The sequence below is a fragment of the Piliocolobus tephrosceles genome, chromosome X, assembly GCF_002776525.5.
Source record: "Piliocolobus tephrosceles isolate RC106 chromosome X, ASM277652v3, whole genome shotgun sequence".
NCBI lineage: Eukaryota > Metazoa > Chordata > Mammalia > Primates > Cercopithecidae > Piliocolobus > Piliocolobus tephrosceles.
In genome coordinates this window covers 67887209-67914866 of record NC_045455.1, presented here as the reverse complement: position 1 = coordinate 67914866, position 27658 = coordinate 67887209, and the positions used below count along the sequence as shown (strand labels likewise).

The 27658-nt window shown below is 37.2% G+C and overlaps 1 protein-coding gene and 2 pseudogenes across 4 annotated transcripts in view; 1 reads left to right on the top strand and 2 right to left on the bottom strand.

Moving 5' to 3' along the window:
* FNDC3A (fibronectin type III domain containing 3A) overlaps positions 1 to 22652 on the top strand; it is a 223825-nt gene extending 201173 nt beyond the window's left edge. For 2 of the 4 annotated variants that reach the window (XM_023187362.2, XM_023187365.1), the window contains exons 15-26: positions 504 to 642; positions 1657 to 1725; positions 2620 to 2738; positions 5045 to 5150; positions 5238 to 5413; positions 8852 to 8965; positions 9698 to 9847; positions 9955 to 10238; positions 10335 to 10547; positions 14361 to 14527; positions 16021 to 16148; positions 19970 to 22647. In XM_023187362.2, coding sequence (XP_023043130.1) covers positions 504 to 642; positions 1657 to 1725; positions 2620 to 2738; positions 5045 to 5150; positions 5238 to 5413; positions 8852 to 8965; positions 9698 to 9847; positions 9955 to 10238; positions 10335 to 10547; positions 14361 to 14527; positions 16021 to 16148; positions 19970 to 20284 — 1980 coding nt within the window. In that variant the 3' untranslated portion in view covers positions 20285 to 22647. Of the gene's footprint in view, positions 1 to 503; positions 643 to 1656; positions 1726 to 2619; positions 2739 to 5044; positions 5151 to 5237; positions 5414 to 8851; positions 8966 to 9697; positions 9848 to 9954; positions 10239 to 10334; positions 10548 to 14360; positions 14528 to 16020; positions 16149 to 19969 lie in introns of all 4 variants that reach the window. The other 2 variants (XM_023187363.2, XM_023187364.2) reach the window with 2 other exon arrangements.
* Positions 22653 to 23146: 494 nt separating this feature from the next.
* LOC116418587 lies at positions 23147 to 23966 on the bottom strand (annotated as a pseudogene).
* Positions 23967 to 24258: 292 nt separating this feature from the next.
* Positions 24259 to 25247, bottom strand: LOC111523040 (annotated as a pseudogene).
* Positions 25248 to 27658: the final 2411 nt, after the last annotated feature.

The window sequence follows — 27658 nt, the reverse complement described above, 5'->3', positions numbered from 1 at the left end:
AATTTTTCCATAGGGAAGTTACACACACTGTCATTTCTGCTGTATTCTGTTTGTTAGAGTGAGTGATTAAGTATAACACGCACACAAGGGAAGGGGGATTAAACTTCACCTTTTGAAGAAAGGAGATTCAAAGAATGTATGGACCTCTTTCTAAACCCACAAAGAATATTAAAAGAAGAAACAAAGCAAGCCTAAAGCCTAAAGCCCATCAAGAATCACCAGATTATAGCTTGTTCCTTTGATTCTTATTTAGTATCAAAATGTTAGGTTTTACACTTGTATTCCCCGGATGGACTCTAAAAAGGGAAGTACAGTTTCATAATCTTCATACATGCCAAGTATCTATTGGAGTCAAGCAGTTCTCAAAGAACAAACCATTCCAAGCTAAAAAAATGTATTTTATCATTTTGGTTGAAGCTGTTTGTCTCCTATCACTTTGTTCATTAAGCCAGTATCATTAGGTATCAAATGCATTATTTTATGTCTTTGTGTTCTCATCACAGGTTATTGCTTACAACTCAGAAGGTAAAAGTAATCCAAGTGAAGTAGTAGAATTTACTACTTGCCCTGATAAACCAGGCATACCTGTAAAGCCTTCAGTGAAAGGAAAGATACATTCACACAGTTTTAAAATAACTTGGGGTAAGATATTGTGCATGTTTATACATTATTACTTTTGTGTTTGATTAAAATAATTTGAATATGAAGATAATTTTTAAGATATTTGAGTAAATTTGTTACCTCAAGACGGTCCAAAAAGAAATGTGAGAGTCATTCATTGGGTATATTTTTTGTGGAAAACCTTATACTCATACATGGTAGGTTAAGATATTATAAAGAGCAACTTGCAATCCACTGTAAGATAATGAGCAGGGGTAGCACTGTGTGAAATGAAAGATTACTGAACTTGCAGCTAAAGTCACCTGGGTCATCTGGCTCTCATGAGAAATGAAAACCATTCATTTAAAACAAAACATTTATCGACCACCTACCTACATACCTAATGGAAAAACAAAGATCCCATAAACTTGACCCTTGCCTGAAAAATTCAGACCAATAAAAATGCTTCAGTGATATTCAAAAATTTCAAACAACCTTAACATCTAAAGTAAATGGAGGCTGGGCATGGTGGCTCACACCTGTAATCCCAACACTTTTGGAGGCCAAGGCAGGCAGATCACCTGAGGTCAGGAGTTTGAGACCAGCCTGGCCAACATGGTGAAATCCCATCTCTACCAGAAGTATAAAAATTAGCTGGGCATGGCGGCACATGCCTGTAGTCCCAGCTACTCAGGAGGCTGAGGAAGGAGAATCACTTGAACCCAGGAAGCAGAGGTTGTAGTGAGTCAAGATCATTACCATTGCACTGCAGCCTGGGTGACAGAGCGAGACTCCATCTAAAAAAAAATAAATAAAAATAAATAAAGTAAGTGGAATATCATGCAGCCATTAAAAATTGTTATAGAGAGCCCTATTTTAAATATGGTAAATTAAGTGAAAGCAGATGACAACAGCATGGAGTAATTGGGTACTGGTATTAAGTCATTGCAGGTGATTTTTTTTTTTAAACCTAGTTTCGTATTCTGTTTATTAGGTTTTTTATCATTTTTATGTTGTTTTGTACTTTGCTTAATACTACTTTGCTTCTTTGGATAGATCCACCAAAAGACAGTGGCGGAGCAGCCATCAATAAATATGTGGTGGAGATGGCAGAAGGTTCTAATGGTATGAATGGATATTAAACACTGATAGATTTATTCCAGTCAGTCTCTTTCTATTCTTTATGGCGTTACATTTTATGTTATATCTTGTCTTTCTTCCTGCTTTTCATAAGGCACTGTAAAAAGATGTTTACTTCACTTTGGGCTGTCCTGGATTTTTTTTTCTTTGTAGCAGTTAGGATTTTGCCTGTTACAATCCACTTTAAATTTTGATTCCCAGAAATACAGTGAATCAAATGTAAGAGTGCTGTACACCTGTATCATTGCATTTACATGTTGCTTTTTGTTCTCATTTGTTTACATTACTCAGCCTCTATACACCTAGACCAAGTCTTTAGATACTATGAATCTTCTGAAGGTTAGTTTATTCAGTTAGATTTATATACAGATAGAGAAGCATTAACTTCTAAAATTTAACTCACATCATACTAGTTTTAGTAGTAAGTTTTATGACTAGTGAACTTTATTCTTGAATCGCACATTTAGCAGTGTTTATTTCTATGAAATGACCTATTTCCTGCCAAAAAAAAAAGGATGTCTTTTAATTAGGACTAGACTTCCTCTGATACTGGTTTTTTGTACTCTGTGTGCTATAACATTATTACTGGACCAGTAAACACATTTAAAATGCTTAATTAAAAGTAAATTATCAATCTAGGCCAAAGTCTGTACAGAATTACAGAGATATTTCACTTCCATGAAGCCATGCAGACTTGTCTAGGAAGTTGCACACATAAAGAAAATTAGATCATTTCCAGGAAACCGAAACAAGCCTAAATTGTTTCTGACAAATTACATAAATACTTACTTTGTGAAGCTAGGATACCTGATGTGTCCATGATACCAAAACGTTAAACATTACCTACTATCTGATTGAACACAATTCCTCACCTTACAGGAAACAAATGGGAAATGATATACAGTGGCGCTACCAGGGAACATCTTTGTGATCGACTGAATCCAGGCTGTTTCTATCGTTTACGAGTTTACTGCATCAGTGATGGAGGACAGAGTGCGGTAATACTTATATGTAGATTCTTTTGTGTAGTTGTTAAGTTTGGCTAAATGGGGTAGGGTCACCAGGTGCCACTTCAAATATTGAAACATATCCACAAATGGAGCAAAGAAACTTCTATAACCTGTTTGGTTAATTTGATAGTGACCAAAATATTCTAATGTACTTAGCTCACAGTAAGTATTCAGTGTATGTCTATTGTCTGGTTGATATTCAGCTTTGGAAAAACAAATACATGAAAACATTGGAGAAAATTTTATAAAGATAAATTTGAGAATGATGCTTAATAACCATACTAAGCAGAAATAGAAATAAAATTATAGACTGATTTACTCCTCCATAAATTATGTGGTGAGGACACATCATAAAATAGTAGCTACTTATTTAAATCTACTTTCTAATATTTACTTATTTCAAAAAAGTTGGCCATTTTTTTAGAGACTCAATAATCAAAATGAACTTAAAGTGTACTATTGATATAAAGACATAATGTTCTAGGGACGTATGTTTATTAATAAGAGTGGTTTTTTTTTTTTTTTTTTTTGAAACGGAGTCTCACTCTGTCGCCCAGGCTGGAGTGCAGTGGCACGATCGGGGCTCACTGCAACCTCTGCCTCCTGGGTTCAAGAATTCTCCTGCTTCAGCTTCCCAAGTAGCTGGGACTACAGGTGCCCACCACCACGCCTGGCTAACTGTTGTATTTTTAGTAGAGACGGGGTTTTACCATGTTGGCCAGGCTGGCCTTGAACTCCTAATCTCATGATCCACTGGCCTCGGCCTCCCACAGTGCTGGGATTACAGGCATAAGCCACCATACCTGGCAAGTGATTTTTTTTTTTTTTTTTAATGAATTAAACCAAGAATGCTTTCTTGGATCATTCATAATGGCTGTTTTTGTTTTTTTTTTCAAAATGAAATTTAATGCAATGAAAGTATTCTTTTTTAAAAATGAAATATAGGCATTTTGTTGAAAATGAAACTAATGTGAAACTGAGTGTGAGTCTTGCCCAGCTGGCTTGTGCTCCAATTGCTTCATTTTATCCAGTAAGAAAATCTCCCTGGATTTAAGAAAAGCAACCACACATACACATGCACAAAATCCTGTTCTACTATAGCATTTTACAGCATTTTTGTATAGGATAGCTTTCTGATAAAAAGATTCATATTTTGTGTTTAAAAAGAATGTTAAATACGAACCTTAATATGTTGCACGTAAGGAATATGGCACTGAGTTTGTGTCATTGTTTTGTTTTTTGTTGTTGTTGTTGTTTTGTTTGTTTTTGAGACGGAGTCTGGCTCTGTCACCCAGGCTGGAGTGCAGTGGCACCATCTCGGCTCACTGCAAGCTCTGCCTCTTGGGTTCACGCCATTCTCCTACCTCAGCCTCCTGAGTAGCTGGGACTACAGGAGCCCACCACCACGCCCGGCTATTTTTTTGTATTTTTAGTAGAGACTGGGTTTCACCGTTTTAGCCAGGATGGTCTCAATCTTCTGACCCTGTGATTCACCCGCCTCAGCCTCCCAAAGTGCTGGGATTACAGGCGTGAGCCACCGTGCCCGGCCCAGTGTGGCATTGTTTTTAACAGAGTGTCTTCGAAAATAAAGGCTTTTAAAAATATAAATATAGCATAGAAACTAAAAGCAATATCAAATACCTAGAAAGATGCCGAATACCTGGAAAAGCTTACCTAATTTCAGAATTATTTTTAGGTGGAAAGGATAAAGGAAAGATAATTTTTTAATGTATAAGTTAAGCCTGGTGCAGTGATGAATGTGTATAGTCTCAGCTACTCTGGATGTGGGAGGATTGCTTGAGCCCAAGAATTTGAGGCTGTAATCATACCTGTGAATAGCCACTGCACTCCAGCCTGGGCAACACACCAAGACCCCACCTCTAAAACTCAATCAATCAGCTTATACAGTATATTAATACATCCCTCCTTAGAAGAGATTTATGGATCCCTTTGGAGAAGATAAAAAATATTGCCCATTAAATTGTGTTGGAAGTTGTTTTTTTCTTTAGTTATGGAAGGAAAAGGAAAGGAAGGGCTCATTGAAGTTCGTTTTCAGTAACTTGCTTTGTATATAGTATTTGCACAGTACATGTCTTTGTCTATGAAAATTTTGAGTTTTTATTTAATTGGGTTTTGATTTTTTTTCAGAACTTTATTCCTTTTTCATTGACAATCAAGTACAATTTCAAATTATCAGTGCAATATTTATGTTTATATTATTTTTCCTTATCAAAAGCAATCTGATTATTTGGTTTGGGGGCATTTTTGTTTTCTTTTTGCTTTTGTTTTGGCAGGTCTCTGAATCTTTACTTGTGCAGACTCCAGCTGTGCCTCCTGGCCCATGCCTCCCTCCCAGATTACAGGGTAGACCCAAAGCAAAAGAAATACAGTTACGATGGGGTAATTTCCATTTTGGTAATACATTATTATTAAGTTAGAACAGAAAGTATTCGTCTTGTTAAATTGCATCAATCTTTCCACCTTTAGGACCCCCTCTGGTTGATGGTGGATCACCCATTTCCTGTTACAGTGTGGAAATGTCTCCTATAGAAAAAGATGAACCTAGAGAAGTTTACCAAGGTTCTGAAGTAGAATGTACAGTGAGCAGCCTTCTTCCTGGAAAGACATACAGCTTCAGACTGCGTGCAGCTAACAAAATGGGGGTAAGAAGGCTGTGCTGGTAGAATTATAATCACAATGGTGATATATATTTCATTTTAACATATATCATCATATCCATTATTTGGCCATTTAGCTTTTATATGACTCCAAATTTTACAATTTTTTAATAAGCATACATTGATAAAAATACAAGAGAAGTTAGTATGTTCCACAACTTAATTTTTATGAAATCTCAGTATTTTTAGAACTCACTTACAGTTTGTGACACTTTGGACTTCAACTGGGCTACTGTTTACCTTTTAGGCAGTGTTAATAGAGTTTACTTAATCAATTTAAAAGTTGAAGTAAAATCATAAGTACTGAAGTTTTTTGAGGCTGATTGAAGTTTTTGAGGTTTTTGAGTTTTTTGAGGCTGATTGAAGTTTTTTGAGGCTGAAGTAGCATTTACTTTCAGTTGGCAACTAATTATGATTTTTTGCCCAAGTGAAAAAAAACTTACGCTTTAAACTATTCTGGTTTTGTATGTATTTAATATATAACTCCAAAAAGTGGACAAAGTAGGTAATATCTCCATTTCACAACTAAGGAAACTGGGGTTCAGGAAAGCTAAATATTTTGTCCACAGTCGTACACACTAATAAGTGATAGAGATAAGCTGCAAACCTGAGTTTGCCAGACTCCAGAGCCAAAGCTCTTTCCACTCAGCTATGACACCTCTCATCTCTCTGCAATAAAGCAGGTTCCCTAAGGACAAAGCAGTAATTTCCTATATCAACTAAATAACGATTTCTTTGAACTATTCTATAATTAAAATTTTATAGAATTAAATTGACAGTTCTCTCATACCCATTATTTTGGTGAACTATACTATATTTCATATCCTGTTGTCCAAAAGGGTTCTGTATTTACATCTGTAAACTTACTTTTAAATTTATTACTGTTTGGTTTTTTGAAACAGGGTCAGTGTGGAGTGCAGTAGTATGATCTTGGCTCTCTGCAGCCGCTACCTCCTGGGCTCAGGTGACCCTCCTACCTCAGCCTCCCGAGTAGCTGGGACCACTGGTGCACACCACCACACCTGGATAATTTTTTCATATTTTTAGTAGAGAGGGGGTTTTGTCATGTTGCCCAAGTTGGTCTCAAACTCCTGGGCTCAAGAGATCCACCCACCTCGGCCTCCCGAAGTTGTGGGATTACAGGCATGAGCCACTATGCCTGGCCTAAATTTCTTATATGTCAAGTTTATATACTTAGGCAGCTCTTACACAAGTCATTCCTTTCTGTAAGAAGCCATCTTGTCAGCCTCACAAGGTTACAGTACGCTAAGATCACATCTTTAATACTTACGTCTTAATTTATATTTTCAGGTTTGTGATAATTTGTCAGAATCACCTTAAGTAAATATTTACTTTCCATATTCCCAAAGAATATATATTTTAGACTTTTCTAAAGCTATTCCAGATTTTAAGATAAAATTTATGCCTACCAGAGAGCAGTACTGATAAATAATGTACTATAAATAACACTGTTTACAGTTTTATTTTAAATAAAAGCCATTCAGCCATTCAGCATGCTAGAATGGTGAAGCTTTGTATCATTATTTTGTTGTTGTTGACATGAATTAACCTTGCTCAAAAAAGGGAGGCAAAAAAAATTACAAATACTTTTTTCATAAGATTGGTTTTCAAGAGCCGTATTAGTTGTTATAATTGATTAGTATATAGTTTAACTTTATTCATCATATTTATACTGTGGATTTATGGCCAGAGGTTGAGGTTATTTCAAGAGAGTTGATGACCTTCATTTAAAGTCTAGCTAAAATCAGTGCTGTAAACAAAAGGAAACATTTACATTTGTTTCTGTTTGCCACATATAGTAGCCTTAATTTTTTACTTTGTTATAAAACAGTTACATTCACAAAATTAGCCTGAGATATTTAATGACATTGTGATGATACAATATGGTGTATATTCCCTGTGCAATCAGATTTGGAGGAAAAATGAAGGACTTAACATTAACTGAAGTCACTGATACTCTGAATAAGTATGGTCAAGGAGTAAATTATTTTTTTTTGGAAAAACTTTTTACAGTTTTATTTTTAAAGTATTATACTGTTGTTTTTCGGGCCTAATGGTTACATTGAATAGTTGGTTTCACCTTCTTAAGGTTTATTACCAATATTCATGAAACTTGATATGTTAAAATCCCTACCCTTTGGTAAGTCTACTGCTATTTATTAACATTTTTATAGGTGATTAATGCATGTTGTTTTCCTAAATTAAATATAATTTAAATAACTTGGAATAATTTTCATATTAAATCTTTGTTAACAACTGAATTTTTCCATAGAATTTTCTGAGAAGTTGAGTTTCTTAGATTTTTGTAGCTGGCTAGGCCCAGTGGCTCATGCGTGTAATCCCAGCACTTTGGCTCAAGCAGCCCTCCCTCTGAGACAGGAGGACCACTTGTGCCCAGGAGTCTGAGACCAGCCTGGGCAACATGGTGAAACCCTGTCTCTGTAAAAAATAGAAAATAGCCCAGCATGGTGGTGCACACCTGTAGTCCCAGCTACTTGGGAGGCTAAGGTGGGAGGATGGCTTGAGCCCAGGAAGTTGAGGGTGCAGGGAGCCATGTTTGCACCACTGCACTCCTGCAGTCTGGGTGACAGAGCCAGACCTTGTCTCAAAAAAAAAAAAAAGAAGTTGACCTAGCTCATAAAGATGGGCATTTGGCAAAACTGCCTGATACAGTGCAGTAACAAGTAGGTTTACTTCTGATCATTATAATGATGCGCCACTGTTAAGTGAAAATACCAGTGTATTGGGGCTTTTCTTTTGCTAATGAGCTTTAAAAAATTGATGACTATAAATTTCTGTAATTGTTCTCCTCTGTGTCAGGGAATGAATTTGCCAATACTGAATAAAATGTTTTATATTCCAGGTAATGTATGTTAAAAGTAATTATGAGAAAGTGAGCTTTTTAGCATGGAACAGAAAAATCAAATTATAGTACAAAATAAATATAAATGTATAGAACAGTATGTTGGTAAAATTTGATATGGAATATAATGCCTAAGAAAGATTCGTGAAGTATTAAAAAATTTAAAATAATAATTTATACCTATCATCTCCCATACCTTTAATTAGTATCAATTTCTTCACTCCTTATATTTCTTCTGAATTTATTCCACCCACCTAATTCCCTAATGTCCTGCCCTTCTTACAAAAACCAGTTCCTGAAGAAATAACGGGCAGAAGAAAGTATAAGTAAATGAAACTTTAAAATTTCTCACACCTTTACTCTCATGATTTTTAAGTCTTTTTAGTTTATGTGAATACTTACAGAATTATGACCAAATTAATCTTGAAACACAGGGAAAAGACTTTAATTATTAATGAATCTTTAAATATGCAGTTCTGTGCAATCAGTGGGCATTTAAGGGTGAAAAATAAAAACACTAGTTACATTTGTTTTTCTAGTTTGGACCATTTTCAGAAAAATGTGATATTACTACAGCCCCTGGGCCACCAGATCAGTGCAAGCCCCCTCAAGTGACATGCAAATCTGCAACTTGTGCACAAGTGAATTGGGAGGTATTGTAATTTCCATTGACTTATATCTACTTTCTTAAGTGATTAGAATAGTTTATATAAAAGAATAAAGATACTGTTCATTTTTACCTCCTGTATTATACAGAGCAAGTCCTAGTTTAATTCACATGAGAAACAGTGACTTCTTTTTCCTCTTTGAAGAATTTGAGTGAGGTATTTTTGCATTACAGATATTTAGATTCCTGTTCATTATGTGCTTTGTATTTTTATGAAAGGCTTCGTCTCAGTACTGAGATATTTCAGCCACTGGTAAGTTTACTGTTCAGAACAGACATACATAGGAATTAGTAAATTCTGTTTCTCTTATATTTATCCAGTACACATCACCAGTGTACTTATTGTGGATAGTAATAATCAGTGATGACAATTATTATATTTTCAGTTCCCTTTGAAATTTAACAAAATGTCTGTATGGTTTTAACATTTCATATTAATAGAATTATTTGAAGTATATGTACCTTAAAACACTTTGTAAAGTGACTTAGTCATATTTCTACTTCTAATTCAAAACAGTTACATATTTGAGCAATCTTAAATTCAGATAATCTTAATGAATAAAAAATGTAAAATTGAACGGTTTTGATTGTGCTTAAAAGTTTTAAAGAAACTCAGAAGCAATCTAGTTTTACATGTGGTCAGGTAAAGAACATTTTTGGTCAAAAGCTATTTAATCTACATCAAGACTAAGACCTTTATCCTTTTCTTAATTTAAAGGTTCCTTTGAGTAATGGAACAGATGTCACTGAATATCGATTGGAGTGGGGAGGAGTTGAAGGAAGTATGCAGATATGTTACTGTGGGCCTGGTCTCAATTATGAAATAAAAGGACTTTCACCAGCAACTACCTATTATTGCAGGGTCCAGGTAAAGTTGATCAGTACTTTATCACTTAACTCTATCCAGAGTTTTATATTTCATTGGCATTTTCATGGTTATGACTTTGTTAACTCAGAGGCTCTCTTAATTTGTAGGCTCTCAGTGTTGTGGGTGCAGGCCCTTTCAGTGAAGTAGTAGCCTGTGTGACTCCACCATCAGTTCCTGGCATTGTGACCTGTCTTCAAGAAATAAGTGATGATGAGATAGAAAATCCCCATTATTCACCTTCTACATGCCTTGCAATAAGCTGGGAAAAGCCTTGTGATCATGGTTCGGAAATCCTTTCCTACAGCATAGACTTTGGAGATAAACAGTCCCTAACAGTGGGAAAGGTTACAAGCTATATTATCAACAATTTGCAACCAGATACAACATACAGGTATACTCTAAATATTATGTTGATTTTTGCCTAGACCAGAGAGACACTTTAAATAAAACAATCATAACCAAACTTTTTTTCTTATGTGGCACTTAGAATACGAATTCAAGCCTTGAATAGCCTTGGAGCTGGTCCTTTCAGCCATATGATAAAATTAAAAACTAAGCCTCTCCCTCCTGATCCACCTCGTCTGGAATGTGTTGCCTTTAGCCACCAGAACCTTAAGCTGAAATGGGGAGAAGGAACTCCAAAGACATTGTCAACCGATTCTATTCAATACCACCTTCAGATGGAGGATAAGAATGGACGGTAGGTTTTTTTAATTGCTTCTTTATATAGTTTCTTAGGTCTTAAGTGTATAAATTTCTGTAACTGTTAGAAGTAGGCCAGGTGTGCTGACTCATACCTGTAATGTCAGCACTTTGGGAGGCTAAGGCAGGCGAATTGCTTGATCCCAGGAGTGCAAGACCAGCCTGGGCAAGATAGTGAGACCTTGTCTCTAAAAAAAAAATTTTTTTAATGAAGTAAGTTTTCAAAAATGAAGTCAAGATTGTCATACAAAAGTGTATTGTTTTTAAAACATTTGAAAACACAATGTAGATTTACTGTTTATAATTTGTGAGTGGAATACCAAGAGAAAAAAATAAGTGGGCTACTCTTTCGTTGTTTTCTCTAATCCGTTTACTGTTTTCATGATAATAAAAGACACCTAATCTTGGATACAAAATAAACTCTTCAATGTTTATTTCTAGCAGGACACAATTTTTTTTTTTTTTTTTAAGACAAGGTCTCGTCTATCACCCAGGCTGGAGGGCAGTGGCACTATCTTGGCTCACTGCAACCTCTGCCTCCAGGGCTCAAGCCGTCTTCCCACCTCAGCCTCCCAAGTAGCTGTGACGACAGGCGTGGGCCACTACACCTGGCTAAATTTTGTATTTTTAGTAGAGATGGGGTTTCACCATGTTGCTCACGCTAGTCTTGAACTCCTGGGCTCAAGTGGTCTTACCGCCTCAGCCTCGCAAAGTGCTGAGATTACAGTCATGAGCCACCATGCCTGACCAAAACAATTTTTTTTTTTGAGACAGAGTCTCACTCTGTTGCCAGGCTGGAGTGCAATGGCGCCATCTGGGCTCACTGCAATCTCCACCTCCCAGGTTCAAACAATTCCCCTGCTTCAGCCTCCCGAGTAGCTGGGACTACAGGTGCGCACCAACCACGCCCGGCTAATTTTTTGTATTTTTAGTAGAGACGGAGTTTCACCATGTTAGCCAGGATGGTCTCCATCTCCTGGCCTCATGATCCACCTGCCTTGACCTCCCAAAGTGCTGGGATTACACGCGTGAGCCACCACACCTGGTCCCAAAACAATTTTATAGTAAATTATTATGATTGTTTCTGGCCTCTGAGATCCTTGAGGGCAGAGATTATGTTTCAATCTTTTCCACACCCCTAACACAGGGCCTGCACACTAAATGAGTACAGTTCAGTTTTTCACTGTGTGATCTCAGTTAGATTCTGTGATTAATTATCTCGTCCCTTTGCTAATCTCTGTCTCATTCAGATTCTTTCTGTGCCTCTTTTACATCTTCATGTACCTGTTATGCTGTTTCCTATATAATGTGCCATATACTGCCGCACTAAATCATGTATTTGAATTACAGTGTTAACTCTGAATATTTGTAACAGTCATTCTAATGCCAACTAGGGCTATTTATTCACATTATATTCCATATAAGCAATGCCACATCCTCCCACAGCTGTTAATCCTTTAATATTTTAAGAATTTTGCTTTTCTGCTTTTCACTGAATATATTAGAAACAATTTCCATATCTGATGGACTCAGAATACTAGTAACAGTTTTTCCCAAGATTAACTTTTTTGGCCGGGCGCAGTGGCTCACACCTATAATCCCAGCACTTTGGGAGGCCAGTGCGGGTGAATCAGGAGGTCAGGAGATCGAGACCATCCTGGCTAACACAGTGAAACCCTATCTCTACTAAAAATACAAAACAATTAGCCGGGCATGGTGGTGGGCGCCTGTAGTCCCAGCTACTTGGGAGGCTGAGGCAGGAGAATGGCGTGAACCCGCGAGGCGGAATTTGCACTGAGCCAAGATGGTGCCATTGCACTCCAGAGCCTGAACGACAGAGGGAGACCCCAACAAAAAAAAAAAAAAAAAAAAAAAAAGATTTACTTTTTTGTGTTGTTTGTATCTTAGCCAGATATTCAACAATGGAATGTTCGTGGTGCTTGTACATAAGTACTCTCTATCAGAAATACTTATACATTTAAAATAACATGGAATAATTTTGTATACTAGTATATCACCAGTAAGAACATTACACAGAACAAACACTATTGATCATTTCCTAAAATCTATGTATCAATGAATGTTAGCCTTTGTTCTTGACAGAATTTTATGTAATCTTTGTAGTCTTACCTCTACAAAGAGATTATTTGCCTTATAGAGGTTTTTGGTATAGGCATTTATCTTTAATATATGTTGTTATTACTGGGCAAATTAACTGTTTACATTTTTTTCCTCCCCTTTCTAGCATACATTTGGGGTAGTGCAAGAAGGCTTACTGGAAACAGGTCTAATTAGTGTTTGGTTGAAAGATAATAGAATAAAGATTCTATTAAATATAAATTCTATTCTATTATAGAACTTCCAAGTTAATATTCAGCTAGCATCTAGAGACTTGTTATAGGGTATGAATATGGCTCATGGCCTTTGGTTGTGGAAAATAAAGAAATTAAAACCTTTTATGATACTGTTAATTTTAATGCACACATTTAATAAATTAAATCAATTTCATATCCTTGATGACTTTCATTTGCTTTGATTTTCACAACTACATATACTTGCTGTGAGGATGGTATCATAATGATACTTCAGCTGCTCCCTGATCCAGATTTTGTCATTGTTCAGCTTTTTTAAACAGTGGTATTACCACTATTGTTTTTCCTGTCATTAAAAAAAAATTAAGAGATTGAAAAGGCAAGGCTTATCCAATTACTGCTTATTGGAAGTACTGTTTCTTCCTGTCATTAAATATTTCTTTCTTTCTTTTTTTTTTAAGACGGAGTCTCGCTCTGTCGCCCAGGCTGGAGTGCAGTGGCGCGATCTCGGCTCACTACAAGCTCCACCTCCCGGGTTTACGCCATTCTCCTGCCTCAGCCTCCCGAGTAGCTGGGACTACAGGCGCCCGCCACCTCGCCCGGCTAATTTTTTTCTTTGTATTTTTAGTAGAGACGGGGTTTCACCGTGTAGACCAGGATGGTCTCGATCTCCTGACCTCGTGATCCACCCGTCTCGGCCTCCCAAAGTGCTGGGATTACAGGCTTGAGCCACCGCGCCCGGCCAAATATTTCTTTATTTTTAACTTGACTACAATTTTCAGACTGTTAGCATTGAATAAACATTCATTATTCATTCTCTAATTTCCCAGAGTTTTAGAAACATCCAATCAAAAATACTGGGATGCATTCAACTTATAGGTAACATATTAGGAGAAATATATATGATATTCAACTTCATTGAACAGTTCAAGTGGATGATATATTGGAAATTATATATTGTCATACTGCTTTTGTAAATCTCTAGAAAAACATCACCAAGGCAACTAAAAATCTGCCTGGGAATTGAGAATTTTTTTTTTTCCAGATAAAGACAAGGAAGATTAAAATAGAAACGTAATCTCATAGCTCAGCTCTCTATGCCATACTTGACAAATTTTATTAATATGACTTTAGTTAGAAATAATTTGTAATGAAAATTGTGATGCTCTGAGCATCTTTTAAAATGTACATTAACAAAATAGTATTCAGAAACAAAGCTAAACTGGAAGCCTGATAAGAAACAGTTATGGTTGGATATGAAATTTAGTATCAGATTTTCAGTAAATCATGTCAAATTGGGAAATTTACCAAATATCCTATTTCTCTTCATCTGATGAAAAACAGAGATTTATTTTAAGTGACAAAGAGTTCCTGGCATCAAACTTTTGGCGTAACTTATCACTCATAAATAATGTTCCTAAATAAGTGTGTTTATACTGTTTTGTAAAACATTTCCATAAGGTAGTATAAGGTTTATCTAATAGTTATTTCCATTTTAGGTTTGTATCCCTATACAGAGGACCATGCCATACATACAAAGTACAAAGACTTAATGAGTCAACATCCTATAAATTCTGTATTCAAGCTTGTAATGAAGCTGGGGAAGGTGCCCTGTCCCAAGAATATATTTTCACTACTCCAAAATCTGTCCCAGCTGCCTTGAAAGGTAAGTTATACATCCTGAAGTTATTTTCTTTTATAATAAATTACTTTTTTTTTTTTTTTTTTTTGGAGATGGAGTCTCACTCTGTTGCCCAGGCTGGAGTGCAGTGGCACTATCTTGACTCACTGCAAGCTCCGCCTCCCGGGTTCACACCATTCGCCTGCCTCAGCCTCCCGAGTAGCTGCGACTAGAGGCGTGAGCCACCATGCCCGGCTAATTTTTTGTATTTTTAGTAGAGACGGGGTTTCATCGTGTTAGCCAGGATGGTCTCAATCTCCTGACCTCATGATCCACCTGCCTCGGCCTCCCAAAGTGCTGGGATTACAGGCATGAGCCACCGCGCCGGGCCAATAAATTACTTTTTAATGTATTTTCTTAAATGCTTTCTTTACTAATATTAAAATTTAGCATCCAGTGTATGTCCACCTGTTATACAAAATCATATAGGCAAGCCCAACTCTACTGTGGGTTCCATTCAATAATAAAAGCTGTTTTATCTGGCACGTTCATATTGAGACAAGTACTGGCTTTTGTCACTGATGTTTTTAATAATGTAACATAAAAATACTAAATGGAATAGGTAGGCTGGTTTTCTAATTAGGCCATTGGCTTAAAGAAAAAAAATTATAAACTCTGATTGTTTAAACATTTTGAGTTGTTGATATTACATTCATTTAGATTTCAGAAGGAAAGCCTGGTCATCTGTTAAGCAAAACAAATTCTTCATTAATGTGGGTTTTTCAGTCAATTTTACACACACGTACACATATTTACACACATTTGTATGTACATTTATCTTTTAATTTTAGAGGGGTTCTTATTTTAAAGTAACTCTGGCAAGGGCTGCACTCTATTTTTAGCTGAAAAGTCTATAAAGTCAATTGCTCTGAAGACTAATCACAGAGACTTCTAGAACCATATCCTGGATCATGTACTTAAACAGAAGAAGCAGAACTCTTCTTGAATAGTCTTTCTAATAATATTGAGAGTTTCACTGAGTCCTTTTTCTGTTTGCTATCAAGTTTAGGGTCTCTTAGCTTTAAGAAGAATGCTGACTATAAGCAGGGCACAGTGGCTCACACCTGTAAGCCCAGTGCTTTGAGAGGCTGCAGGGGGAGGCTCACTTAAGGCCAGGAGTATTGAGACCAGCCTGGGCAGCATAGTGAGACCTGCCTCTCTACAAAAGAAATTTTGAATTAGCTGGGGATGGTAGCATGTGCCTGTATATGTAGCTGCACAGGAGGCTGAGGCTGCAGTGAGCTATGATTGCACCACTGTTCTCCAGGCTGGGTGACAGAGTGAGACCCCATATCTTAGAATACAAGAGTGCTGATTTTAACCTCTTTGGATGCAAATTTCAAAAATCCACTGGTACTTATTTCAAGTTTATAAGTGGATTTTAAATATTTGTTGATTTTTATTAAAACAAGTGTCTGCATGATGTACCAAATTAAAAATCAAGTGGAACAGATTTTATTTATATTTGTTTCCTACAGCACCCAAAATAGAGAAAGTAAATGATCACATTTGTGAAATTACATGGGAGTGTTTACAGCCAATGAAAGGTGATCCAGTTATTTACAGTCTTCAAGTTATGTTAGGAAAAGATTCAGAATTCAAACAGGTATGTACCAAGATATTAATTTGTGGATGCATATTTTCACCCTTTTTTAATTTTTATGTATTTTCAATGTAAGATTTGGCCATCTTTACCTTTCTAATTCATAAACATGTATTCAGTATATATTATATTCCAGAGATCTCAAGATTCCAAATCTTTTCAGTATGAACCACACTTGAACAGATTATTTATTTATCTGATAAGTATTCATTGAACTCTGTGCCGGGCACTCAGGATACAGCACTGAACAAAAAGTCCCTTACCTCCATGGAGCTTACGTACATTCTGGTGGAAAAGAAGACACTATAAGCAAATGAACATGACAATATATTGTCAGATATAAGTGCAATGGAGAAAAAACAAAATTGGATAAAAGAAATAGGGAGTAGTGGAGGGGGAGGGCACTGAGTCTTATTTCATTTGGGGCACTCAGCTGACATTTCAGCATGGCCCAAAGGAGATGACTATGGGGAAAAGAGTGTTCCAAGAAGATGTGCTGAGGCAGGAACATGCCTATTAAATCTGATGAACTTAAAGGAGTCAGTATGACTGGGATGGAGAGAGCAAAGGGAAGAGTTGATAAGGTCGGGTAGTTAATCCTAAGGGGCCTATAGGTGGTATGGAGTGATGTAGGGCGTAATAGGCCATACTGTGGCTTTTACTTCACGTGAAATGAGAAGACACTGGAGGATTTTGACAAGGGTATTCATGTGATCAGACACAAGGTTGTTTTGATTAGTGTCAAAACTACAGTAGGACAAGGGCAGAACTAGAAAGACTAATAAGGAGGCTTTTACAATAATAGTATTAATAATAGTCATAATGCAGTGCCATAAATATGACATTAGGCGTGAAGTTATAGTGGAATCCTAGAGGGAGTGTCACCTTCCTAGCCAAGAGGTTTCAAAGATACTTTCTAGTAAAGCAAGAATAGCAGTCACATAGAGTGGAGAGTTGCCAATGTTTGTTACAACTTTTATAAAGAATAAGCTTTTATACCACTCCAAAGACTCATTAAATAGCTATACATTTCATCTGATTTTCCCATTTTGCTGTAACCTTCTTAATTTTGAGGGCTTTTAAGCTGGGTTGTTTTCATTGTGTCTTATATTTTCCTCTTCCACTAAAAAAAAAAAATGATCATTTGTTTTATTCCAGTATTGTGCTGTTGTAACTACTCTGTGTAATATCTTAACTGAAATCACAAAAGATCCAGAGAGTCAGATTAAATCTGACATGCAATTGTTTTTCTTTATTAAGCCATCTGCAAATTGCCCTGATAATTAGATTTGAAATGTAATTTACAGATAAGTAGGTTTCCTTCTAAGGAGGAAGCAAAATTAATATTAAAGAAAATATAATTATATTACACGTTTAAAGGAAATAGGGACTCCACATTTGAGTAGTTTATGGATAAGCTTGAGGCTTGTTTGAATGACTTTTCTTGGGTGTATAAACCATCTGAAATTAGCTTGAGCAAGTTAATCTGTTTTCTTCAGTCCTGTATCTACAGCCAACTGTGTCTCTTCCTGCTTAGATGTCTTCCCACATCTGAAATAAAAAATTGAATACTTGATCCCATCACCTTCCCTCCCAATATCTCCTCTCCAACATCTTTACTTCATCAGTGTCATGGACACTAATATCATCTTGGTCTCCAAGCTATAAATTCTTAGATGAATTTTTTTTTCCTATCAACTCTTAATCAGAAGTTAGTTGTTTCTAAATCCATAAAACTACATCAGGGCCTCATCACTTTTACATATAGATCAAGAATCCCTGTCCTACTCAGCTCCCTTCAGTCCTTCACACAGCCTCATGATTAGGATTCCATAAACACTGTTTTAATGTCACACACCTACAGTGGTCCCTTTTGAATTAAACTAAATTTCCAACAGTGTAATTAATGTATTCTTCCTGTCTGTACCAGATCTCTTCATTTATCACCCTTATGCCATTTGTTGAGGTTTTTCTTTCTTAACCTAATACTGCCAGGCTCATGGAATGGTATGTGAAGACACATGGAAAATATAAAGACAAAAATCATCCATTATATCCATAAGACAAATACATATTTTTAATTTTTACTAAATTTACTTCAGTGTATGTATACAATTTTACACTACTTTCTCATACAACATTCTGTTTTAAGTGAATCCTTTTACAGGTTGAAGCATCCCAAATAAAGTCCAAAATTCAAAATGTTCCACCCAAAATCTGAAACTTTTTGAGGATCGACATGACACTCAAAGGAAATGCTCATTGGAGCATTTCCAATTTCAGATTTTTAGGTTTGGAATGCTCAACTAGGAAGTATGCAACTATTCCAAATCAAAAAAGTTGAAATGCTTCTAGTTCCAAGCATTTCATATAAGGAATACCCAACCTGTACCATCTCCCAAACGTGGATCATTTCTACATTCTACTCCCTGAAACATTATGCATCCTTAGAACTAATGCATAGTCACCATTTTCGTTCAGATTTATCTTAAAAGCTTCTTTCAATAAGTTCCTTTATATATTGTTATCAGCATCCACATTTTTATTTATTGCCAATAATTCACTAATTTAATGGCCTTTTATTGAGTACCTGCTATATGCTGGATTCTGGAGATAGAAAAATGACACAGAGATCTTACTTTACTTTGAGAGCAAAGCCATATGTAAAAAAATTAGATTTACAACACAGGTACAATTGAGGCAGCAAAAAGTACTTGAAAGCCCCCACGTGTTGGTTCATCTGACTTGTAGCCCACCAACTAGCTGGAGAAACTCAACTGACAAGTCATTTAACCCTATGAGCCTTTTTCTCAACTACAGAATGAGTGGCGGGGCGGAGGTTGCTCATTTTTGGAAATGATAGCTCCTACAGATTGAGCACTGACTGCTTGCTGAACACTGCACTAAGTGCTTTAACAAGCATTAGTTCATTTCATCCTCATAACTGTCATACTTGTTAACTACTAGTATGCCTGTGGTAGTTGGTCTAAAATCACATCTGGAGTGTGAAGTGGTAGAGCAGAACTTGGATGCCAGGGGTGAACAGTTCCAGTATATATCTTCTTAACCCATTTATGCCTAGTGTTCCATTATTGGAACACTAAGCTTGTGGTAGTTATTTATATCCAACTGATCAAGGTTATTGCCAAGATCTGATTTTCACCAAAAAAAAAAAAAAAAATTGCAACCTCTGGCATAAATGGGTTAATTACTAGCACACTCCCCTGAAAATCCGTGGAATTTCATTCTTTTTATTTCCCTTGTAAGGCATGGCAGAGGAGGTCCTATTTTCTGATTCTAAGTGATCTCCCCTCTCTGGAGTTTATACAGTGATTTGCCATAGGCACCTATAGAAAGCTCCCCTTATTCATTTGCCATTTCATTCAACAGATATGTTTGAAATTGTATGGAAATTTATCAGTTATACAAAGACATAATGGGGGAAGCAAAAGTAGACACTATCCCTTCTTTGATGGAATTATTTCATTAAAAAATGACTTCTTACATTTGAGAAAAGCAGGAAAATGCTTGAGGACTGATTTTGCTTGTTCTCTAGCTGCCCTGGGGCACATCTGCACTCCTTAACTCAACTGTGAACCATATAAGGGTAGATCTCACATCCTCGCTTTTGAAATTTCTCTTGCCCCTATGCAACAAACAGATAAGTACTTTAATGGATAGATATTTTTAACATGTCATTTAAAAGATAAATCAATGGCATTCACTGGCTTTCACATCAAAAACGATTCTAACACTAGCCAGTTTTAACACATTTTCTGTCCAACCTTCACACGTAATTCTTCCTTCCAATAATTTATTAACAGATTTACAAAGGTCCCGACTCTTCCTTCCGGTATTCCAGCCTTCAGCTGAACTGTGAATATCGCTTCCGTGTATGTGCCATTCGCCAGTGCCAAGACTCTCTGGGACACCAGGATCTCGTAGGTCCCTACAGCACCACAGTGCTCTTCATCTCTCAGAGGACTGAACCACCAGCCAACACCAACAGAGACACTGTGGAAAGCACAAGGACCCGACGGGCACTGAGTGACGAGCAGTGTGCTGCCGTCATCCTTGTGCTGTTTGCTTTCTTTTCCATTTTGATTGCCTTTATCATTCAGTACTTTGTAATCAAGTGAAAATATAACTTTATTTTTTAACTCTATTACATTTTATTTTGTCATGTACTAAAATTATTTCTGTATTGCTTTTATAAAAAACAGTGGCATTTAGCACTGGCATTGAGACTATAGCACATCATTTTTGCCATTTTCAGTGCTTATATTGCTAGGTAGAGGCTGGCACTTTATTAGAATGCAAGCCACAAAAATATCAATTTGGGTTTTTTTGTTAGGGTGGGTCTTCTTTTTTTCTTTCCCTCTCTTTTTTTTTTCTCTTTTTTAACATGCCTTCTTATAGAAAAACTTTCTAAGAGGCAACAATTTAGAATGGATATTTTGACCAATCGGCATGAGTGTAACAGTGATAACCTGATCTTTTTGTTTTAAAGATTATTACCAAGTGAAAAATCAGAATGAATAGAATTTACACTAACATGCTATATAAAATGTTAAAGTCTGATGCTGTGAAAGCAATCTAGTGCTATATTTCTACCTCCTCATTTGTCTTAATTATTTGGTAAGTGGGATTATGATGAATAACTGGAGGGGCTTAGAAACAAAAACTGGATGAAAGAGTATGCATGAAGTAAAGCTTCTTTGATAAATGTGGAGTTCTTCATTATAACTATATATTCATGAATTCACAGATAAGTACTTAAAGAAAGCACAGACAGTTTATTTGGCCTAAAAATATTTTGATGTTTACTCAAAAAGTACCTCTTCGGGTCTTGAGAACATGGAAAAGAACTGAGTGCTTTTAAATACTTTTTAGAAAGTAATCATAAAAGTAAATTGAATTTCAAACCTATTTGGCTTCTATTTTGTGAACCTTTGAACTATATGTACATGTATAAGGGTAACAAGTGTACACATACACACGCAACAAGTGTAGAAATATGTATTACACACATACACTCACTCTGTCGGGTATAGGCTAATTTTGAAGAACTCCCATATATTTTTGCTGCTTCTCCCATAACTGCTGCCACCACCATCAGAATTCATAATCAAACCTAACCTTTTTGTTTGGGGCACCAAATCTGAAGACAAAATTAATTTGCACCAGTAAACTTCAAGCTGCTTTCTTTCTTGAAAACTAAACGTTTAATGTATAATGTCTGTTTGGATACTGTTCCAAATTGTTGATTGCATGTGGTTAATGTTGCATTAGAGCACTTTGCAATTGCATAATTCATTAATGTTTTGTGAGCTTGCATTTGTGAGTTATTGGATGATCAGATTGAATTTTGTCAAGTATCACATTGTACATCTTGCCTAGATGTCAATGACTGCCAGTAATAATACAGTTTATAATGAAACTATATACAGTTCTTGTTTTAGCACATCTGTTATCCGTAAAACACCTGTAACTAGCTTTTTTAATTTATTATTTGAATTTTAGGATAGCAAATCACTAATTTTTAGTTGCTGAAGTTGGCATTTTAGTGATTAAGCACTTCTGTCAGTCTTTGAAAAAAGAACGTATGTTTTGTGCTTTGAAGATCTCTGAAGAATTTCTTTTATAATAGAATGGGCATGTGTTGTAACAGTTTTATGTCAAATGATCTGTGCTGTAGAAAAACATTAACCCTTGTTCAAAAAAGAAATGGATAAACTTGGCCTTTCTAAGTGGTAAGAATGACCTGTCACTATAATATACTGTATGTTTACATTTTATTTAAATTTAATCTCTTATGTATAGGTGATAACCTTCCCCCAAAACAACAGTGATTGCGATTGTTTTCTAGAAACTTCTTTAAAGTGCCACATTTGGCAGTACAAATGAGTCTGAGTGTAATAGCCCAGAGATTTATATATAGTTGAATGTCTAAAATGGTAAAATGTGCCACTGTGTCAAGTGACAGTGGCTTATGTTTTTCATAGTAATTCAAATGAACCTCCTATTTTTGATAGTAAATGTCATTTAATAGTATACTTGCCATTTGAGCCTCACTGCAAAATTAGTGCAGAGGAGAAAACAATTTTTAATGTAATCTTGATTTTACCTCATATACTGTACATTCCAAAAACTCTAAACTTTTTAAAGATTATAGATACACTACCAAACATATCACCTTAAAATTGTATAAGGCTGAATGAACTTCATACAAATGAAAAAAAGCTCATAAAAATACCTAAACTATGTAGCAAAAGTATCTTTAAAATCCATGGAAAATAAAAGTTGTATCATTCTTTTTGAGATATGTTTATTGTATTCATATATATTCATTATTTGCTGCCTGTTTAAGAAAATGAAATGTTATGGTCTCCCCTCTTCCAATGAGCTTAAAACATTTTTCCCAACAGTATACAAATCTTCAACATGAGAGGATGTATATTTATTATATAAAGCCCAGTAAAGAATGAAATTAGAAGTTTTATCCTAGTGACTTGATTTTGTGCAACTCATGAAATATCTTACTTCCTTTCTGTATATAAAGAATACAGTGAGTCTAAGGTAAACTTCCCAGTGGGAAGAAGATCCCTAACCTCTCCTTGCCTTTCCCACATCCCTATTTTCTAGTACCTTCTTTCGCCCACCACCAGAGGCCCAGAACCTTCCTGTTAGTGGCACTGCTGGGTCTGCCTTCCACCAGAAAAATCCAACATTCTCTCACTCATCCCCCATTAAAATTTCCATCCCAAGGACTTCCTCCTGGGGACGGACACTCAGTGCTTGCTTTTTTTTTTTTTTCCTTTTTTAATGGGTGAGCTAGTAAGTTTTATGTTATAAATATTTGACCACCATAAAAAAAAAAAAAAAATCCTTGAAAAATTCACTGAAGAAACCAGTATGGAAAGAGGAGAACTCAATGTTTAAAATAAAGCCAACTTTTTTTTTTTTTTAAATCAAAAGATAAGTGCATAGCTTCAAGCTCAAGGTCTAGGTTGAGGACAATCATTATGAGTCCTATTAAAGGACAACCAGTTTTAAGAACACTGTCAGGCAAGCTACCATGTAGCTCTCCTTCACTCCATGCTTAGCTCTTCCAGACTTCCCAGTATTGATGAAGGATCATGTTTTTGTTCAGCTTTGCCCAGTGCTGTCATTCATAATAGATAAATGAAAAGTCCCAGAAACCTGTTGTGTGTTTGGGAAGGTTTTCTTTTGTTCCAGGCTTCAGTGGTTAATATGCTTGACAAATTTCAGAGTCTGTTATCTCTGTAGATCAACGCCAAAGAATTGCTCTCTGGATTCACCGTTAGCAGCTCTTCATCTTCATCTTTGGCAATGTACGAAGTAAAACCACCATATTCTGGCTCCCAGCCTTCACGGCCACAGTGGAGAATTAAGTCTAGGGCAAAATCAGCCTTGCTATGGTCACGAATTAAAAGTGCGGTGACCAGTCTTCCAACGCCTCAGTTCCCTTTGGCATGTGGGAACACCTGATTCATTATTTGTTTCGTTTTCCTCTGACTCTGGGTCTGTCTGGCCATGGCTCTGTTGGCCGTTGATGCTCATGGCTGCCTGATTATTCTCTCACTCAGGAGGGCTATGGCCAGTCCCTTCCTCAGTTCTATCAGCAGCAGAGGCTGCTGCTTCGTCTTTTTTGTCATCCATCTCATCTTCCGAAGGGGCCAGGAAGTGAAGCTTCAGGCCTGTGAAGTTGGAGAGCAGCAAGAATAGTGCCTCAGAGCAAAATAACTTCATTCACTCCTTCAATATATCGGGAAGCTTCCTCTCCTCAGCTTTCTCATAAAGCCTTTTGTTGGCCGGGCATGGTGGCTCACGCCTATAATCCTAGTACTTTGGAAGGCCAAGGTAGGCGGGTCACCTGAGGTCAGTAGTTCAAGACCAGCCTGGTCAATATGGTGAAACCTTGTCTCTGCTAAAATAGAAAAATTAGCCGGGCATGATGGCAGGTGCCTGTAATCCCAGCTACTCGGGAGGCTGAGACGGGAGAATCGCTTGAACCCAAGAAATACTGCTTGCAGTGAGCTGAGATTAAAAAAAAAAAAAACATGAAAACCTTTTGTTAAGGGGACCTCAGCTGCTCTATTCCACATCTCCATTCACCAAGGCCTCACAGACCTTTGCAAATTTCTCAGGCTTAAGAAATTTCTTCAGGAAAATTTCAGAACTTTCTGCAGACTCTTTTTGAGTTTGAACTTGGTAATCCATGGCCAGATAAGTAGGGTTGATCCAATCATACAAAATTTCATGATCTGTGGGGTATGAGGGCTCCAAGGTGTGAGGGGGTTCAAAGTAGTTGGGAGGCCTAGTCAGTGAAGGACCATGAAACCAGCCACTTACAGACAAACGTGACTTCAGACAGGACTTCGGACACCTGGTGAAAGGACACTGCAGATACTTCAAAGAAAACCAGTTTGTTCCATAAAGGGGTAAGAGACTTGACAATCTGCTTCAGCTGAAAGTGTTCATCAGTGTTGTACAGGTCCGGGGTACCCCCCGGGCTCCTGTCCGAGGAAAGAACCAGGTACAGGATAAAGGCGATCCAGCGCCCTTCTAGCTCATCATCATGGCACAGCAGGGCATCAGTGAATTCATATTTAGCACAGGACACATCAGTGGTTGGTTCCCAGTAAATTTTAGAAATACCAGAAAGCCAGGACCAGAAATCTTCAAACAGAATTTTCCTTAAAGCAGAGATGTGAGGCCCTCTTCAAATCATCAGACTGCTGGAACTTACATAAATCATTACAGTTGTCATGGAAATCCAAGTTCATAAGTTCCTTCTGAAGCCCTGCCAAGAAGTCGGCTTTGGATGAAGTTTGGGATCATGCAGTGAAGAAAGGGGTCCATGTCCCTGACAATGGTTTCGTGGCTGAATGGTGTCCCACAGCTCCAGGCCTCAGGCACCTGCTTTTTCAAGGTTTCCTCCATGATAGCATTCGAAAACTCTGCCATCACCTCCTTCTTTCCCTTTTTTCCCACCCAGGTTGGGCTGGGGTCCACTGGCCATTTCCCATTCACTTCCTCACAAGGTACAGAGCCACACCACACTCGATTCAGTGCTTTTAAAATCTATGTACATCTCTTAATTGCCACAACTCCGTGATAGTTTAAAATGTTGGGTTGCGGAAGGAGAGTCTGGAAATAGGAACATCACAGAAGCAGCTAAGCATGAGTCCAGGTTTGAGTAGGGTATAATACTGATTGACAGTATGATTGCATGTCACCTGTTTTTTTTCTGTAGATTGGAAATAGGAGTATAGAATCTTATGCATCCTGTTTGAGCATTCCATGGGTTGCTTTCCAACACAAATCCCTTGCTTCTCACCATTATAAGATTATTTCTGCAGGATGGTGGCTCAAGGAGGCAAACACGCCTATTTAAAAGAAAATAGGCCAGGTGCAGTGGCTCACGCCTGTAATCCCAGCACTTTGGAAGGCCAAGGTGGGCAGATCACGAAGTCAGGAGTTCCAGACCAGCCTGGCCAACACGGTGAAACCCTGTCTCTACTAAAAATACAAAAATTAGCTGGGCATGGTGGTGCACACCTGTAATTCCAGCTACTCAGGAGGCTGAGGCAGGAGAATCATTTGAACCAGGGAGGTGGAGATTGCAGTGAGCCAAGATCGCGCCACTGCACTCCATCCTGGGTGACAGAGCAAGACTCCATCTCAAAAAAGAAAAGAAAAGAAAGAAAATAGTTCCCCCAAACTTAAAATAAGCAGTGATTCTGTAACCTAACTCCCATCATCAAAAAAGATGATGCCTCATGTTTTTAGAGAGTTTTTAAATGTTCTATTTTCATATACATTTTCTAAGTATATGCCCTTGAGAATATGTATCCCTTTTGTTTATGTATCATTTTCTCTCTGATGCTCCTAAGGGGGGAGAAAAAACTTGGAGGAAAAAAGAAAATCAACAAAAGAACCAAGATTTCATTAAGGTGGTCATCAAATTCTGTGTCCAGAGTGGTGCCCTCAAATGTTTAGATGCTGTAATGGCTATTTTTTGTCTCATAAACAGGGTGACTGTGCCATTTCTACTTACTATGGGAAATTTGCCAAGAGAAAACAGTTTCAAAACTGAACAGTTTTTGAAGCCACGTGACCCATTCAAATCATTATGTCTAGGATCTGTCGAACATTTAATGTGTCCTAAGCATTGTGTTCAGTTCTTTACCTTGGGCATCTCATGCAGTCCTCTTAATTGCTCTAGTAAGCATTATCTGCAGCACAGAGAAGTCGAGCTCTCTGCCACAGGTCTCATGGCTAACCAGTGATGAAGCTGGGGTTTGATCCAGGTGATTGGTCTGGTGCTCCCTCACTTGACCACTATCCTCTGCTGTCTGGCCCAAAATTTATAAATGCTAGGAAATCAAAATTAATATTAATTGACTTTAATAGTGCATTTATGATAGCATTTATTGATTGAGTACCACCTGTTTGCTAAGCATTGTGCTAAGCACGTCATCATATGCAAAGCAAGCCACAGCCCTCTAAGGATTGAACAGAAAGAAATCAGATGAGAAGAATCTGGTACAAGCATAACAGACTAAATGAGAAACCCTAATTTCTTTCCTCTTGAATTTCATCCCCTGATACTTTTACTACCATTTTGAGCCCACACTCAGTCCTTAAGAATAGCCCATCTTAAATATTCATCCAAGGATGAAAATGCCGTTTTTGCCACTTATCACAACTGACACACGCTGACATGTTCAAAAATGAATATAGCTACCATGTGGACCAACCTCAAAAACACGCTACGATGAAGGAAGCCAGACACAGAAAGTCACGTATTGTACAATTCCATGTGTGTTAAATATCCAGAATGAGTAAATCTATAGAGACAGATTAGTGGATGCCAGAGCTGGAGGGAGGAGGAAATGGGGAGTAACTGCTCAGTGGGTGCTGGGTTGATGGAAATGCTCAGGAGCCAGACAGAGGCAGTGGTTGCACAACACTGAGGGCACCAAATGCCATTAAGTTTGTCACCTCAGAATGGTTAATTTTATGTGGATTTCACCTGAATTGCTTAAGAAGGGAATATAAAACTTATAAACTGATACACAGGTAAATGTAAGACTAGAGAATCCTGGGCATCAAGTCCATAAAACTGACGTAGTCAATAAGTTCATTTTGCTAAGGACACAGGCCAACTTGTCTCTTTTTTTCTCAAACTCCCACACCTTCCAGGATGCTACCACTCCTTTCAGCCCGTGGCATGTGCCTGGCTTACAACTGAATATTTTATGGATGTCCTTGAGAGCGATTAAACAATTTGGCCTGCCCAGACCAAAGTTATCAGCTCTATCTCATTCTTAATCCTTCTAGGATGACACAGAGGTCTTAAAGAAGAAATTACCTTTTCAGTTTCACATTTTACCAATGGCAGCAGCTGCACAGTAAGAATGTTCATATCCAGTAGCATAAGGCCTATAACCTCTTCCCTCCCACCCTCCCAAGGGCTTGTTCCC